The sequence below is a fragment of the Stomoxys calcitrans genome, chromosome 2 (genome assembly GCF_963082655.1).
Source record: "Stomoxys calcitrans chromosome 2, idStoCalc2.1, whole genome shotgun sequence".
In the NCBI taxonomy this organism is placed as follows: domain Eukaryota; kingdom Metazoa; phylum Arthropoda; class Insecta; order Diptera; family Muscidae; genus Stomoxys; species Stomoxys calcitrans.
Genome location: NC_081553.1, coordinates 90,166,163 through 90,184,357, shown reverse-complemented (window position 1 = coordinate 90,184,357; position 18,195 = coordinate 90,166,163). Strand labels below are relative to the sequence as shown.

Here is an 18,195-nt window from a genome sequence, read left to right as displayed (position 1 = left end):
ATATACATGACTGTAGCTGGATTTAACCCTGGGATTGTCAGCTACCATGTCATAGAGGTAAAAGTTGTCCCTTCGCAGCCTGAGCAACTCCTTGACCGTAAGAAGAGCCGCTCTGTGCTCAGGGGGTAATTCATGGGCCAGGGCATAAATAACGTGCACAGGGGTCGACCTAGACACCCCCAAACATCTCCTTAGCATTCCATTCTGCATCCTTTGTATCTGCTTATTTATATAATGTGGGCTATGCGCCGTAGTCGTCCTGGAGTACTCCAACTTGGACCTGACCAGGCTCCTATACACATTCAGAGCTGTCTTAGGGTGCAGACCCCCTCTTATAGACGATAAGCATTTCAGCATATTAATTCTTCCTCCTACATCCGGCCTAATGGAGTCATAGTGCCCTTTCACCGCTAGTGAACACGAGATATGCCTTCCCAGAAATTTTATCTGTCTTGCATGTTCAACACTCCTCCCTTCCAACACAAGATCTACTTTTCTATGGCTGGTTTTAGCAAAATACATGGTGTGGCACTTGTCCGGATTGAAGGACAGGTTCAATCTTTCGCATTTGTCCCGAAAAAGAGTCGCTTTACTTTTCAGGTTCACTAAAGCTAGGTCATAATCCCGATTAAATGACAACAGAATAAAGTCATCTGCATACTGAAAAACTAAAGTATTTCTATCCTCCAGTGAGTGCAGGCCTGCCGTGTAAAGATTAAAAAGAACGGGTGAAAGGCAACTACCTTGAGGGATACCATTCCTGATCACCACCTCCTTCCTGCCCATCTTCAATACTCTTAAAGAGAGAAAGTTATATATCCAGCAACAGTACCATTCATTAAAACCAAGATCAGTTAGTATGTCATGCAATAATCCAATGTCCACACAATTGTAGGCATTACTTATATCCAAGGAGAGAAGTATTACCTTAAAGCCATTCGCCTTAAGGATTGCAATTCTATGAAGCAATTCATTAATGCAGGTATTAGTGGACCTGTTTTTGAAATATGCAAAAGATCTAGCAGGGACAGCACCACAGGACTTCACATAGTCCATCAACCTGTCTTTGATCATTAAATTTATGCATTTTAGAAAGACCGAAATGAGGGAGATCGGTCTAAAACTAGCAATGTCATGTCATGTCAACATAGCAAGGTCACACCATCGTGCCCACCCGCAGATCGCATCCTTTTGTTCATTAAGCAATTTTCAAATTCCTCAAACTCAAAGGGCTCTACCGTCCCACAATCTGATTCCACAGCAACACTCCTTGCATTACCTAATGCATCCACAACTTGACCCTTCAGGTATTCCAAATATTTTTCATTATTTTCTTCATTCCACAAAGCCCTCTGGGGATTCATTCGTCCTCTGACATTATTTATAAATCTCCATGCCTCCCTTGTATTGGGAGTATGGTTAATCTCATTAATTTTGTTCAGGAAACTTTCCTTTTTCGCCTCAGCTACCCTCTTCTTCCACAATTCCACTTCTCTCCTTGCCAACTCTAGATTGCTGTAACTCGGATCTTTCCTAGCCTTCTTGGTAGCAGCCAGCTGCTTTCTAAAGAGTCTCTTGAGTTCCTCTGTCCACCAGAACTTGGGGGAACGGGCACTTTCCACCTCACACATCGCATAGCTCATCTCATTTCCAATGGCACTCTCAATCAGACCAACATCTGGCTCTAGTTCAAGCTTACTCAACGACTGCATCAGCTTTTTCTTGGACAGAAATTTCGTCTTCTTCACCCCAGTCAGCTCAATGCTGACCGTTACGGGAAAATGTCTACTGCCTCCTAGGTAACCCTGACTGGCCTCCCACGCACCTGCCAGATCAGCACTCACAAAAGTCAGATCCAGGACAGAACCATCCGTGTCATCATTCCTCTTAAAAGTACAGCTGCCATTGTTGATACACTTGAGTCTGGAGTCATTAATAATCACCTCCAATTCCTTGCCTTTCCTGTTCGTAATCGTATCACCCCACACAGCATTCCGGGCATTGAAGTCTCCCATTAGCACCACATTCTGAAACCTTTCCAAAAAGGAACATAATCTCCCAGCCTCCCTCAAAAAAACACCAAGCGGCAGGGATGGTGGAAAGTACACTGAGGCAATCACCAAATTCTTGTTCAGGCTTGTAGTTTTAGTAATCAATATGTCATACTCCGAATCAAATACCACATTGGCGAATCTAATGCATTTTTTGAAACCAATGGCCACTCCCCCATAGCCATCGTTTCTAAATCGCTGTATCAAGTTGTAATTGGCTAGTTTATTTCTTTTATTAGGACACTCCGAGAAAATCTCCGAAAGTGCCACAATATCAAAATTGTAGTTGTTAAGGTAAAACTCAACAAAATTCCCATTTTTGGTTAACGACTGCACATTATATTGTAGTGTCTTTACCATGACTACTGGTAAGGCTAGACATATTGCTTACAGGGACATTTGTATTCACCCCAAACTTGCTTAGTCGAGTAGCGAAATGATTCATGGCATCCACTGCCATCGAATTGCCTGTCATTCTCAAAAAATCCATCATAAATATTAACATTTCTTCCGTTACCTTCTCCAGCTCCGAAGTTCTAACTGCATCAGTCATGTACACCGGCGTGGCTGGCTGAGACTCACCAAACATCCTTGGATGCATTTCAGCTCCAGGTCTATGAATATAGGGCTTCCTCTGTCTCTTCACTACGGAATTAAAGGTGTACGGTGTAAGGATTTCATTTACCTCCCTCTCTCTGCTGTCTTCACAGCCATTGGTGGCCTTGTTCGTCCTCCTGTTCCCCATAATCTCAGGAAACTGGTCATCATCAGCTAATAAATCAAACCTATTCTGGTTCTTGTACATATCGAAAACCTCCTTCTTTGACATCTTCTTTCTTGTCATAATCTTGTTCGTTTCAACTTCTTTCAGCCAAATCGGACATACATCCCTATCTTTTGCCACATGGCCATTTCCATTACACAAAATACACCTCTTCTCTTCACAAGCACCTCCACAAGTCGCCTCATTGCTACCACACTTAATACAGCGTTTTCTTGATCTGCATCCTTGTTTGGTATGCCCTAGCCTTCCACAGTTAAAACATTGCCTTACTGCCGGATAGAAGGTCCTGACAGTCAGCACAGTCCTTTCAAAGATAATCCATTGTGGATGGTCATCCCCCGCAAATCCAACCTTGACCGTCTCAGTTGGATGAAACACAGTGGGATCATTCGCATCTCTTCTAGTAAACCTTCTTACCGAAGTTATTTTTTTCCCAGCCGTCGAATTAGCCATAATCTCCTCTTCAGAATAACATAGGGGAACGTCCCTTATAACCCCAAAAGTCTCAATGAAGTTCCGAGGCACGAAAGGCCTCAACTTCCTCTTCCTCAACTCATCATTATCAATAAATTTATTCGCAGACTCCCAATCATCAAAAGTCAGCTTGTATAGGGTAACCCCTATCGCAACCACCTTCTTAATCTTTTGAAACTCATCCGATTTCAAATCTTTTATTTTAGATATAAAATACAAGCCATTCCTGATTTTTTTATTGTTAACTCCATCTGCCTCAGATGTATCAACTAGTACCAAACACTCACCTGAATGCTCTGGGGTATATCTTACATCAGCGTCATTAATCCTCCTTTTCTTAGGGTCATTCACGTCATTCTCCTCTCGCCTCCTTGTTTTCCTCACCTCATTACCATCCATCGCCACTTCATTCGAGCCACTTGCATCAATTGCATTGACATTGTCTTCATTAGCACAAACACCACCATTACCATTTGCCACACACACGCCATTAACAGTAGCTGCACCACCACCATTACCAGTAAAGGTAATATTTTCATTCTTTCTGGAATTCGTCAAATTCTTTCTCTTCATTTCTGTGTCTATACGACACAAAATTAGCGTCTCCGAGGGCCCAGCCCTCTCCTCCTTCTCATTCATTTCGGCCTCCACAGCGGCCAATCAAGCAGGCTGCCCACCACTCACACCACAAAACACCAAAAACACTTTTTCCAGTTAAAATTGATAAAAAATACAGCTTCCAGTAAATCTAGGAGCTCCACAGGAGTCCAATAATATGTGTAACACGTATTAACAGGTTAGAACAACCACGATGCTTCACGATAAAATTTTTTCTTCACAGCCAGACAACATACACAGCCAAACGTCAAACGAGAAGTGTGTAAATTTCTACTGGAAATTTTTTCCCAGCAGAAATTTGCAGCATTGAACAGATTTTTTTTATGAAAACCAGCTGTTTAGTTCAAATATATAGCAAAATAGAGTAACGACTGCCTCTACTTTCCTGGAAATTTTTACTGGCAAATTTTTATTGAAAAAGTACGCGAAAAGATATCTAAAGTGAAAGGCAAATACATATGTTACATGAGGTCTTTGCAGGAGAGTAAAATCAGCCTTCACTCTCTTTTGCTATTTATTTGATTCTCCTAAAACAACTCTTCGATGCTGCAAAATTTTGTTCGCTCCACGCACTCTCCCGCTCTCTTTTGCTGGCAATTAAAGAACGCGAACGACTTCCAGTAACAATTTGTGCAAATTTGCCCTGTTCACCGGCATGCTTTTGATTTTGAACCTCTAATAACCGTGCTTTACCTCTATTATCCGTGCGTGAATTGTGCTCCCTTTATTAACCGTGCTTACCTCTATTATTCGTGCACCACACAAATGATTGTTTGATGTAAAATTATGATATTCCCCTTTTTATTATACCCTCCACCATAGGATGGGGGTATATTAGTTTCGTCATTCTGTTTGTAACTCCTCGAAATATTCGTGTCGAAAGCACGCTAACTTTCGAAGGAGTAAAGCTATCCGCTTGAAATTTTGCACAAACACTTCTAGGTCGTGTAACCCATTATAAGTGTAACCGATTTTGACTTCTTGAGCCACTAGAAGACGCAATTCTTATCCGATTTGGCTCAGATTTTGCATGAGGTGTTTTATTATGATTTCCAACAACTGTGTTGTATGGGTCAAATAGGTCCATATCCTGATATAGCTGCCATATAAACCGATCTTGAATCTGAACTTCTTTACCCACTAGAGGGCGCAATTCCTAACCGATTTGGCTGACATTTTGTATGAAATGTTTTGTTATGACCTCCAACAACTGTGCCAAATATGTTTTAAATCGGCCCATAACCTTATATAGCTTCCATATTAACCGATCTTGGGTCTTGACTTCTTGAGCCACTAGAAGGCGCAATTCCTATCCAATTTGGCTGAAATTTTGCATGAAATGTTTTTGTTATGACCTCCAATAATTGTGCCAAATATGGTTCAAATCGGTCTATAACCTGATATAGCTGCCATATAAACCGATGTGGTATCTTAACTTGAGCCTTAAGAAGGCCTAATTATTATCCGATTTGGATGAAATTTTGTACAACGACCTCCAACATACGTGTTTAATATGGTCTGAAACGGTCTTTAGCCTGATACAGCTCCCCTATAAACCAATCTCTCTATTTTACTTCATTTTACTTCAGGTTCATTAAACTAGAGCACGTTTACACTGAAATTCTTATGAACTGGATTCAACGAAATCTGAAAACAAATCCTGTCCGTTTACACTGCGTTTTTGGGGATTTAAGTGACTCACACAAGCGTACATGCGTATACATGAATGCGCATATCACACTCATCCATACAAAATACTTCAAAACAGTTGCATATTTTGGTACATTTATCGATTATTCAACAATGACATCGGGCTTATCTGGGATTTAAAAATAAATCGTACAAAAATGGTATTTATCCTGCAAAAAAAAAAACTGGATTTAGAACTTAAATCTAGAAAAGGCCATAAATCCGGAATTAGTGGCCAATTCAAACGTATTTTTAGAAATAATCAGAAGACGCGTGACTAGAAGAACGTAGTAATGAGCCGTGTTATCCCCTATCCTCTTGAACCTTGTGATAATGAAAACTTTATCTATTCTTAACAAAGAAGGTCCGAGGTAATATTTTCTCAGTGATTAGTCAAATGGGCTTAAGGTAGGAATCTAAACAGAAAATAAAAACTACTGCCTTCGCCAAGAGTTCTTTGAGCACTCTATACAACATTTGGCGCTACATATAGAAATCCTGCATAATTATTACTTTAGAAGCTGTTTTGATGAGGATGTAATGTTTGTGTCTAGACTAGTTTAAGGTATAATCTAAATAAAACAGAAATCGAACTACAGCCTTCGCCAAGCGTTCTTTGAGCACTCCATACAACATTTGGCGATACATATGGCAATCCTCCTGAACTATAACTTTAGAAGCTGTTTCGATGAGGATGAAGTGTTTGTGTCTAGAGTAACACAAGTTTACCATCTTGGAAAGGCGGTTTTGACCAATCTGGGTCCCATTTCAAAAAAATTTACAACATCTTCAACTAGCCAGAGGACGTCAAGGAATGAAATGGTAAGTTTATACCAATATATAATTATATGTATAATAGTAAAAATATCTGATCGAATCTATCTAAAAGCTCACTTGTAAGGGCAAATCATTTATCCTAATTCAACAAAGCTTTTGCTTCCAAAAACGTAGATACAATTTAGTTCTTAAGGATCTGGATGCAACTCAAAACTGCATCAAATGTTGTGATTTTAACATAGGGTTGTCGTAGAAAAATGCAAAATTAAATACTTTTCTTCTGCAATAACTTCCAGTTTATTTTGCCGGAATATTCTTGATAGAAATTTATATTCGATTAGAAATAGGCATTGGCAATCATACTGTTTCGTCTTGTCCTTGTGCACAGAACATAATACGCTGAGGTTCCAACCAGCTAGCAAACGTTATTCTAGCCAAATTATACAAGCGTTGCAAACGTCTTATGAGCGTATTGCCTCTTGTCGTAATAAGCTCAGCTGGCAACACATCGGCAATTGCTGCTTTATTATTTTTTAGTTTGGTAACCGATGTAGTATTAACCGCTATTCTCATCCCATTCTGGTTAAGCGATATACACTCCTTACCGTCGCGCAGTGGGTCAAACGGCAAAAAATTGGAAATAGGACCACAACTTTTTATCTGTTGATCTAAGTAGTAAACAATTTTCTAGACATTTGTACAGGAGGATCTCGATGGGGATGGGACGAGGATTATCGCTTAGGCGGACGATTTGTTGCTGCTGGTCCGAGGCAAGTTTCTGTCGACGATCAGCGAGATCGTGGAAGAGTCACTGAGGAGTTTGTCGCGATGGGCCACCAGAAATGGGGTGAGGACCAACCCAGGGAAGACGGCGCTGGTGCTCTTCACGCGTATATAAAACACCGGACCCCGTCCTTGGACGGGGTCACCATGCGGCTGTCGAAAGAGGCGAAGTACCTAGACATAGTCCTTGATTCGAAACTGTCCTGGAAGAGGAACACCGAGGAAAGAAGCCGTAAGGCATTGTGCGCTTTTTACTCCTGCAAGAGGATGTTCAGTAGGAAGTGGGGGGTGACTCCCAAGGTGATTTATTGGATGTATACGGCCATCGTGAGACCAGTACTGGCCTATAGAGCACTGGTATGGTGGAATGCCGTAGGCAAGAGGACGCGTGCAAGGGAATTCGAGAAGGCCCAGAGACAGGCCTGCATCGGGATCATAGGGGCACTGGCAGGCAGGCCTGGAGGCGATGCTTGGGCATATATTTGGAGCTGCACCGCCAGGGTCGCGCTTAAGCTGAGGGAGCTCGGCATGTTGAAGGAGGTTGGTTACGGCCACAGTTCGCTTCTTGGTGTTATGGATACGGAGGGTAGACTGAGGAGGATCTTCGACTACCTGGCACCAGTGCCGACTGGAGTAAGGGCAATCGCGATTCGATTTCCTGAGAGGGAAAAATGGAGGGCGAATGGTGTACTTGATGAGAATGAGACCTCGATCTACACAGATGGCTCCAAGATGGAGTCAGAGACTGGATTGAGGGACTACTCTGATGCACACAATATCAGTACGTCTCTGAGTCTGCCGGACGAGTGTACATAGCAGTGGCCGCAAGAGAAATTCTGGTAAGGGGCTTACCGCCCTCGAAAATCAGAATTTATGTGGACAGTTCAAGGCCTTAGTGTCAAAGATGGCGAGGTCGAGATGCGTGGCGGATTGTTTGGAATCCCTGGATAGGCTCCGGGCCCAAGATGTGACGCTGACATGGGTTCCTGGGCATGAGGGGATTCCAGGAAATGAGAGGGCGGACGTGTGCGCTGGGAGGAATTCGTCTGCGCCGGGCGGACCAGCCATCGTTTCTACTTGCCATTTGTCGAGCTACTGAACACAGTAGATGGGATGGCCAGGGCGGCGTCGCCGGGGAGGTGGAACTCGGTGTATGGTTGTCGGACTGCGAAGGCGCTATGGCCAGTCATCGACCAGAGGAGGACGAGGGAGTTGCTGGCATTCGATAAGAGGTCGTTGAGTGCCTTGACAGGGGTCATAACCGGACACTGTGCCATAGGCCGCATAGCGGCGAGCATGGGGATACCGCACAATGACTTCTGTAGGAGTTGCCTCGATGTGGATGAGGAGGAAACTATTGAACACTTGTTGTGTTCCCGTCCGGGTCTGCAGCTCTCCTTTCTGTGGAGCCGTTTCTTCTGTGATCTGGGTGAACTTGCGAACGTACGGGGGGTGCTACAAGCTCCGACGTGGGTAGATCCGTGCTTGCGTGGGGACGAGCATGGGGATACCGCACAATGACTTCTGTAGGAGTTGCCTCGATGTGGATGAGGAGGAAACTATTGAACACTTGTTGTGTTCCCGTCCGGGTCTGCAGCTCTCCTTTCTGTGGAGCCGTTTCTTCTGTGATCTGGGTGAACTTGCGAACGTACGGGGGGTGCTACTAGCTCCGACGTGGGTAGATCCATGCTTGCGTGGGGACGAGCATGGGGATACCGCACAATGACTTCTGTAGGAGTTGCCTCGATGTGGATGAGGAGGAAACTATTGAACACTTGTTGTGTTCCCGTCCGGGTCTGCAGAGACGTAGGCTCTCCTTTCTGTGGAGCCGTTTCTTCTGTGATCTGGGTGAACTTGCGAACGTACTGGGGGTGCTACAAGCTCCCACGTGGGTAGATCCGTGCTTGCGTGGGGACGAGCATTTCTTCTCTCAAACAGATATCCTATCCGGTTACTTAAAATCGGATAGGATAGAAATATTTTCATGATTCTTTCTATTTTGTAAAAAAAGTTGTACAAAAAAAAAATAGCAAGCACAAAAATTAGCAAAATTTGTCCAATACAATATAGTATTTAATATTCTGGGAGAGGCTACAACTTTTCTGGAGGTACTTAGCCCACCCCAGATTCCTTTCTACGTTTAAGGTTTAATATTTTATTCTTTGGCAAAAACTTTTGGAATCTATTCGTACTTCTGCGTGCCTTGATGCTTTTAGTTTTCCTTTAAATTATCGCCACAACATTCGGCTGATAAAAGAAAACATATCACATATTTTTTGTTTAATTGTTTTTCTTTTTATTTGTTCTTTTTCATTTTGCTTAAAGTAAATCTTCTTCATCTTCTTCACTTCCATTTCCTTAATACATAAAATCTAAATTTTTTTAAACTATGAAAGATAATGTTAACATTATTTTTGGTTTTTTGAATGCATATGCATACAAACATATACATATATAATTAATTATATATTTATATAGTTTATGTATATAAATAATTACTAATGCATTTTCTATTTGTTTGTGTTGAACTAAAAAACAATAATTACTAAGTATTTGTTTTATATAATTGTTCTAATTAATTATAACAAAAAATTCTGCTACGTGTTTTAATGACAATGCTAATTGTTTAAAAAACCTAACAAAATAGTGGGCACCAATTGCGGGTGGGTGTGGTTGTATACTGCTATGTGTTGAACACCATGAACGCAAGAGTTGGTCGAAAATTTTGAGGTTGGCTTTACTAATCAATAAGAGGATGGGGCCTTTCGCATGTGCATATTTCGTTGTCATAAGCTTTCTGTTGCTCATTTACTTCGGAATATCCGGAACCGTTTCAGTATTGGAAATAGTCAACAAGGGCACTAATTTCGACCACCTTGACAAAGCAAACTAACAACCGTTGGTTGGTAGCTAATGTGAGAAGGCACCCTACCAAGACGGATTGGCTGGCAGCCCCCATACTAGGATGAGGTGTCGGGTTAGTAGCTCACCCTCAAGAGCCAAAAACATAGTGAATGAACCTATGGATAAATATCGCACGAATCTCTACCTTTTGTCCGTAATCTCTATAGGTTTGTTTACAAGACTATATAAGATCAATATTACTGGAAAGACACACTGTAAACCAAACATAAGGTTGTCTGAGAATACAAAGTCAGTCGGAGGCTTAAAAACTCTATCTTCAGTTTCTCTCAGGTAAATGAGAGTCGAGCTCATGCATCAATCGCGAACAGACCAAAGATATATATATTACGAGACTCAAGAGATCTTAGGACCATTGATCGACTTTGGAAAAGGTCGACTACACGAATAACATACAATAACAAAATCAATCCCATGGCAGCCGGTTGTACGTTCCGAATTGACCCGATGGAGTTCTTCATCGGCAAGGACTGCCGCCACAGTATATAGCACACTGCTACAACAACAACAACGATAACAAAATAGGGCTAATAGATTTCGCCACTGCAAAAATATCGAAGGAAATTGCACTAGATTTCGTCACCTTGACATAGGGCCAAGGGGCTGTAACTAGATCAAAGCATTCACCATTGCGATCGGTACAGTACACCGGAACGACCTAAAGTGATTGGCCTAGGATCGCTATACTCAAATGCGAATATGTGGCTATAACAACGGCAGTCATTCAGCCAGTTTGTTGGACGTACAATCAATTAGAGGTACTAACTATGATGCATATCATTGCCAATTCTAAATCCGAACCCCATTCCGACTTCGCACCCTTGACCATTGTCTTATAGCAAAAAAGTTTCGCACTTGTCTGCTTAAGCGATATAATGCAACACGCAAATTTGATGTTTTTGAGAATTGCAGCATATTATATCGGTATACTCCACTCGATCGACTTTAAAACTATGTGAAGAAAAAACTCCTTGTCAGTGTTGACGTTTTTGGTAGATTCCTACCGAAATTAATAGATTTGGTAGATTGGCCTCAATTTTTGGTAGATTTTTCCAACATATAAATACCAAGTTAATAACTGAACAACTTGCCGGGGTAACTCAAAATTGTTTCATTTCTTGTCGATTCTGCACAGAAAAAATCAACTACCGAATTTGTAGGTGAAACTTTAAAATCTCAAAAAATTTTAGAATTGAATTGAAGACTATATGTTGAAGTAGGTTTACAGAGACTTGGCAGACAATATGATAGAAATTTTGTGGTTTTTCCACAAATTCTTTTGTTGAGTTAGTTGTTAAAATGCGCGTACCATGTGGCACACAAGAATCCCATGCCTTTAAGTACTTGCAAACCCATGTTCGAATCCCCCGTCCGGTCAAATTTGAAATGCTTATTGCGTTATTTCATCCTGAATAAAGTGATGTCGATAGGCTAGACGATGCGTGCAAATCATGCGTAGAAAGAATGATAGAGAAAATAACCAGAGAGGAAAGGATTAAACGAACAAGACAAGCAGCACGAGCCGAAAAAAAGAAAAAACAAAACATCACCACAATGAAGTAGGGCAGCAAAGCCATATTATTGTTGTTTTTGTATGTTGGCTTGCAAGGAGTGCCTTTCAGCAACAAATTTGTACGTTGGGTCGTTGAAATTCAAAATAAATTGTTGCTGGAAAGTTAACAAATTTCGTCGTCGCTTTTTCGACAGAAGTTTTTTTTTTTAAAAATTATATTTTTCTGTGTGTGTATTCGTTAAAAGTACAGAATAAAACCATTGATTTTGAGGGCCAAATATTGATGCATGGCCTCTCACTGCTTTAAATTTAAAAAAGGGCGTAAGTTCTGATATTGACAATAACTGGTACAAGTACTAAGGGATCTCTTCCAAATTTCGTAAATTCTGGGAAATGGGAAAAGAAATGCGGCTTTTGTGCGTTAAAAATTCACCTTTCGCCTTTAATCGAAAAATAAGGCTATATGGCAGCTGCATACAGATATGTTTAGATCTGTTTCGCACTCAGATGCTGTAGGGTGTATAAAATTTACAATAACTTTCTGGGAACAGATCCAGAAAGTTGGCAGAGTTGTTCATTGAAATCGGGGCAAAAATATATACGACTTTTATGAACTCAAGATTTCTTTTCAGGAGATGAGGTATAAATGGTGCTATATCATGATAAAGGCTATCTTTGACTTTAAGGCAATAGAGTGATTTCATCAAACGACGATCTATACTTTGTATGTTTGAAAGAATATTATTTGATGTGTTGCAAATGGAATAACAAAATAGCGGTGGTGTGTACACAAACATATACCATATTTTTGGCTTGTAAAACATTTGGTAGATTTAGGTCGGGATTGGTAGGATTTTTCTTACATTTTGGTAGGAACTACTTTTCTTGAGCGGTAACACTGCTCCTTGTCCCGACAATATTGTTACAAAAAGACAAAATATTGGCTCGAAAGAAGCAGCAAAATCTATACTTTGGTAGCAAAAACTTATGTAAAGGGATCCATGGTGTCCAGAGGTGCTAGTGAGTCTAAGTAGTAGTAGAGATATCGGGGGTAAAGAATGAAGTCGACAAATTTTATCAAGCAAAGGAATAAATCTTGTTACACATACACATGATATCGGGTAGTGGCGGCGAAGAAAAAATAACAAATCCCTGATAATGGTATAGAATTTATACCTCCTAGTCAGAATGAGGTCTACGTAGAAGTTACCCGGCTGAAGAACAACAAAGCTGCAAGTACCCATGGGTTACCAGCTGAAGTAATTAAGATTGAAGACGGCACGCTGATAAGAGATTAGGCTCGGCTTGTCTGCGCGACTGGCCAGAAGAAGGCATGCTCACGATGGTACCCAATCCCATGGCAGCCGGTTGTACGCACCGGATTGACCCGATGGAATCCTCATCGGCAAGAGCTGCCGCCTCAGTGTACGTGTTCGTCTTTTTTCGTCATGGGAGAGGCACATCCCGGAGTGCCTTCTCCGCACGCTTCTGGTCCGTGCCGGGATTGAAAGGAACCCCGGACCCTGGTTCTGTTCAGTTTGCCAGAACCGCCTTCATCATCGGTCGGTGTCGGTGAGGTGTAACCGGTGCATGGAGTGGGTACATTTCCGGTCTTGCTCTGGCCTAACTTCACTACGGGAGTATAGTCATACTGACTATGTCGCAAGGTGCTGTGCGAACATAGCCAGCAATGGGTCACAAGCGTCGTCGTCGGACTATGTGACCCCCCGACCTCTCCCGTACGGCAATTTATGCAACGACAGCATCCTAGCCCTACTATTGCCAGGCCAGTGCCGGGAGGTGTATCGTTCTTGCAGTTAAACTGCAACCTTCGTTATACACCATTCCGTGCAGTATAGACCTATCGCTACTCCTTTGGGTGACCACCATAAATGACCTATTACGGATGCTGACTGAGGAGGGATTTGAACCCGTCTGCTAGACGATGTTATAATACTTCTTGGGGGTAAGGATCCAAACGAACTCTGCAGAAGGGCCAAAAGGGTCTTGCATATGGCATATGACTGGATTACACCCGGAGGTCTCAATGTTAACCCAGAGAAAACTGAAATATGCCTGTTCACGAGGAAGGCGAAGGCATCACGTTTCCTCAATAAGACGATTTCGACATCTGACAAGGTCAAATACTTAGGAGTGATCTTGGATAGGAAACTGAATTGAAATTGTCACATTCATGAGCATACTGAGAAGGCACACAGATGTTGGGCACTATGGGACCTGAATCCTAGAATAGTCCGCTGGCTCCACAGGAGCGTGATTACACCAATACTATCTTACGCCTCAGTAGTTTGGTGGACTGCTATAGAGAAAAAGTCCAACATAAGGACCATACAACAGGTTCAGGGAACATGTTGGATGGGCGGGGCGATGCCCACTAGGGCACTGGAGACTATTCTTGATACCCGACCCATTGACATACAGATTAAGTGTGAGGCAGCCACTGCGGCTATGAGACTCAAGGCGATGGGAATATGGATTGAGGATAGGAGCAGCTCATACCATCGCTGTATAATCGAGGCGACGATGGGAAACCTGGAAGGAAGGGTAGAGGTTTCCGATCGGATACCTGAGATGAACCTAGACGTCGACTGCTGCCATCGGCACAGTCTTGGATTGACGGTACCCTAGTATTGCCATCTGTTACACGGTATTACCCTAGTATTGCCATCATGTTACACGGATGGATCAAAGCTAGAGGACAGAGTGGGCCTGGTGGTTTACATTGAGAACCCAGGAACTGAGATGTGTTTTAGACTGCCTGTCCATAATACGGTCCTGCAGACGGAGATCCGGGCAATCACGGAATGCGTAAAGTGGTGTGGTGCTAACGCGAGGACGTCGAGTGTGAACATCTTTAACGACAGTAAGATTGCCATAAGGGCAATAACAACCAGGACGGTAAGGTCACGAATAGTCCTGCAGTGTAAGACTGTTCGTGACCTTACCGTGACCTCTAGTCTTGCGGTGTGGAGGCCACCGTAGCGCAGAGGTTAGCATGTCCGCCTATGACGCTAAACGCCTGGGTTCGAATCCTGGCGAAACCATCAGAACAAATTTTCAGTGGTGGGTTTCCCCTCCTAATGCTGGCAATTAAGAGGCGTCGCACTGCGGCACGCCGTTCGGACTCGGCTATAAAAAGGAGGCCCCTTATCATTGAGCTTAAACTTGAATCGGACTGCACTCATTGATATGTGACAAGTTTGCCCCTGTTCCTGGGCAAAAATTGCAATTTTGCATATACAGTCTTGCAGTGTAAGAAGGAGATTAATGCCTTCTCTGAGGATGGGAAAATCCGCATCATTTGGGTGCCGGGCCATAACGGAGTAAGGGGAAATGAAAGGGCAGACGATTTGGCGGTGAAGGCCAGAGGATTGCCGCCAATAAACATGGTTAACCCGAAGCTTTTCGGGTCGACGCAGTCCGTGTTAAGGGAGTGGGCGATGAATACGCATGCATCACGGTCGGTAGAAAGGCGAAAATCCTATGAGGGAATCCAGATCGTGAGAAGACGAGGCTATTACTGAAAGGAAGCAAGAAAGTGGTCAGTATAGCTATTGGTATCATAGCGAGACACATAGGACTACGAGCTCACTTGTGTAAAATCGGTGCGGCAAGTGACAGCATGTGTAGGGCATGCGGGGAAGATGGTGAGACGTTAAAGCATTTCCTTTGTCATTTCACGGCTTTCGCGTCGAACAGATACCGGTACTTAGGGGAGATACAATATTAGACATGAACCAACTTAGGAGAGTGGTATTGAAAATAATTAAGGATTTTGTAAGTAGCACGGAGTTCCTAACTTAAAATTTTCTTTTTAGAGGTTACTTTAAAGTTTTTAGAGCACACAACAAGCCGATTACTGGCTTAGGTGTATGTCCATAGTGGCATTGGGCGGCAGATATTAATCTGCACCCTCTTTTCAACCTAACCTTACATAACCCTAATATCGAATGCCACATATTGGCAAACCATGGGTTTTTGTTCAATTGTCACATATCATAAAATTCAATATAGAAAATAGATGTTGTGGTGTTAAAACGGGTTAAACAATACCAACCTCAAGAATTATAGTGTCATTGTCATACATAGCACCCATAAAATTCTATCTATAATGAGTAATTGTGTTTGCCAAGTAAAAAAAAAATTGAGATCATTTGTTGTTGTTTTATGTGTGATAAATAAAAATGTTATGATTATTAACGCTAATATGTTTCTATATTTTGTAAAATACGTTAAAGAAACTCATATTTTTTTAGATTTTTCTATAAAAAAAAAACAAAAAAAAAAATACGTGCCTTTACAAAAGGGGGTTTTTCATAAGAAGTACTTAATTAAATACTGGTGTTGAATTTGAAATAGAATTATAAAAGTTGGCACATATAAAATTACTATAAGTTCGAAATTTCCTTCCTTTTGGAATATTGGCAACAATTATTTTTTGAGCAAACATTTTTGTTTTCGGAGCAGACATTTTTCTATGAGTTGTTCGCTAGCCCTTTTCCTTGGTGGGCAGTAAGCTTGTATTAATGTTTAATTCTGTCACAAAGTTGAATTAAATAACATGATGTTTTTTTTTCTTATATTACTGATTTTTGGGGAAAAAATCATGTTTAATAGCATTAAGAAATTGTTATTATTATTATTATTTTAATAACAAATTTTAATTTCTTTCTTCTTCTTCTAGTTTTGCATAGATTTTTGCTATAGCTTATTCTTATTGGTGTATGTAAATATATATATATGTACTTTTGTTTTTGGGGGACATTTCAACTTTTATAAATAGAGATTCTTTCATTTGTTTAAGTCAAGATTTTAACAATTTGTATATAATTTTGAAATTTGTTCATGTATTGTTCCGTTTACAATTATTGTAATTAATGTTTTTTCGTGTTTGCTGTTCGATATAAGACAGTGTGTATAAGTAGTATGTGTGGTGTGTGTCTGGTAAAAAGGTAAAAAAATTTTTGGAATTGGTATTAGGTGTAGGAGGTGTAAGGAGTCTTCTTCTTTCTTTCTGTCCATATAAAGCCAGCGCGCCAGGTTTGATATTTTGTGAAACCGATTAAAGAGAAAAGAAAATCTTTGTATTTTTTTTTTTTAATTTTTTAATTTTTTTTGCGTTGAAGCTGAGTATAGGGGGATTTTAATAAATGCTATTTCGTTTTCTGTTTTCTTTCGTTTAGATAAAAATTTGTTTGCCATGAATTAACAATTAACTAACCATTTGTTCTCATTATTCTTAATATCATAACTTATTAAATGAGTTTTTAATAATTATTAAAATTAAATTAAACTAAAAACCTAATTTGTAATATACAATATGTATAAGTTTTCATTTTTGGTGGTCATGTTTGTGGTGGAGAATATGAATTTTTTTAATACTTTATCGATGTGTTTTTATAATTTTTTTTTTGTAATTTAATAAGACTAAATTTTAAAGAATTCGTAGTATTCGTTATCAAATTAGTTCAAAAAAAAAAAAAATAATTAAGGAAAATTGAAGCAATATGTTTCAATATACTATTAAATGAACAACATAACCTTCAATGATTGTCAGTGTTGTGTGTGTTGGCTGTAGGAGCTAGATTGAAATTGATTTCGTGAATTAGTTGTAGGTGATTTCGTTTTTTTTTTTTTACTTCGTATCCAAATGATATTGGGAGAGATGAATGCACATAAATTTTAATCTGCCAGTGCGTCCAGCTCAAAGGCATTTAGAAATGTCAATGATGTCCAGCGATAGGTTTTTGTTGCGGATCATACAATTATTTCCATACGATTTGCTTTTCTTGTTACCTTTGGTGGTCCTTGGGAAATATCTGATGATAAGCCACCATATTTAAAATTGAATATAACCGTTTGTTGGCCAAAATTTGCTTCAAAGCTGTGGAAAAATAAAACGGTAAAACGATTCCTAATAAAATAGCTGTTCAATGTTTTGTTGTGTCTAATGAGAATCGAGCTAATTTATCAGAAGGGGCTTGTTATGAGACTACTTACGCACTATTTTCCATTCTAACTTACTTAGTGGGCTATCAAAGAACGTTTGTTCCACTAGCCAAAATCAGAATATATTTCCAAGCAACTCAATCCTCCGAGACTTTATACCATTCACTTTGTTTTATCTTCATTTACTGCCAGAATCACTCTAACCGTTAAAGCTACTGCTTCCGACGACCAACCCATAATATCGATAACATAGGCAAGTCTTGGCGGAGTGTTTCATCCATATTTCCAAGCTCCTCGATCTTTCGAGACTTTATACCATCCTCTTTGTTTTATCTTCATTTACTGCCAGAATCACTTCATCCGTTAAAGTGCTTAACTGCTTCCGACGACCAACCCATAATATCGATAACATAGGCAAGTCCTGGCGGAGTATTTCATCCATTATTTGCCTCTAACCTGCAAGGATGATGTCATCCGCAAATGAGTAGATTAGTTTCGAAGTCTGATTCAATAGATTGTCAATGAATTGTAAACTACCTTTTCAAGTTTCATCAAAATCGGATAAGATATGAGCCTTTTGCCAATTATAGGTCTGTTCGGGTACTTTTCCAGTA

The 18,195-nt window shown here is 40.7% G+C and overlaps 1 protein-coding gene across 1 annotated transcript in view; it reads right to left on the bottom strand.

Moving 5' to 3' along the window:
- Positions 1-9,599: 9,599 nt before the first annotated feature.
- LOC106080838 (unconventional myosin-Ib) overlaps positions 9,600-18,195 on the bottom strand; it is a 40,493-nt gene continuing 31,897 nt past the window's right edge. Inside the window, exon 16 of the mRNA XM_013242429.2 lies at positions 9,600-17,516. Coding sequence (XP_013097883.2) covers positions 17,390-17,516 — 127 coding nt within the window. The 3' untranslated portion in view covers positions 9,600-17,389. The remainder of the gene's footprint in view (positions 17,517-18,195) is intronic.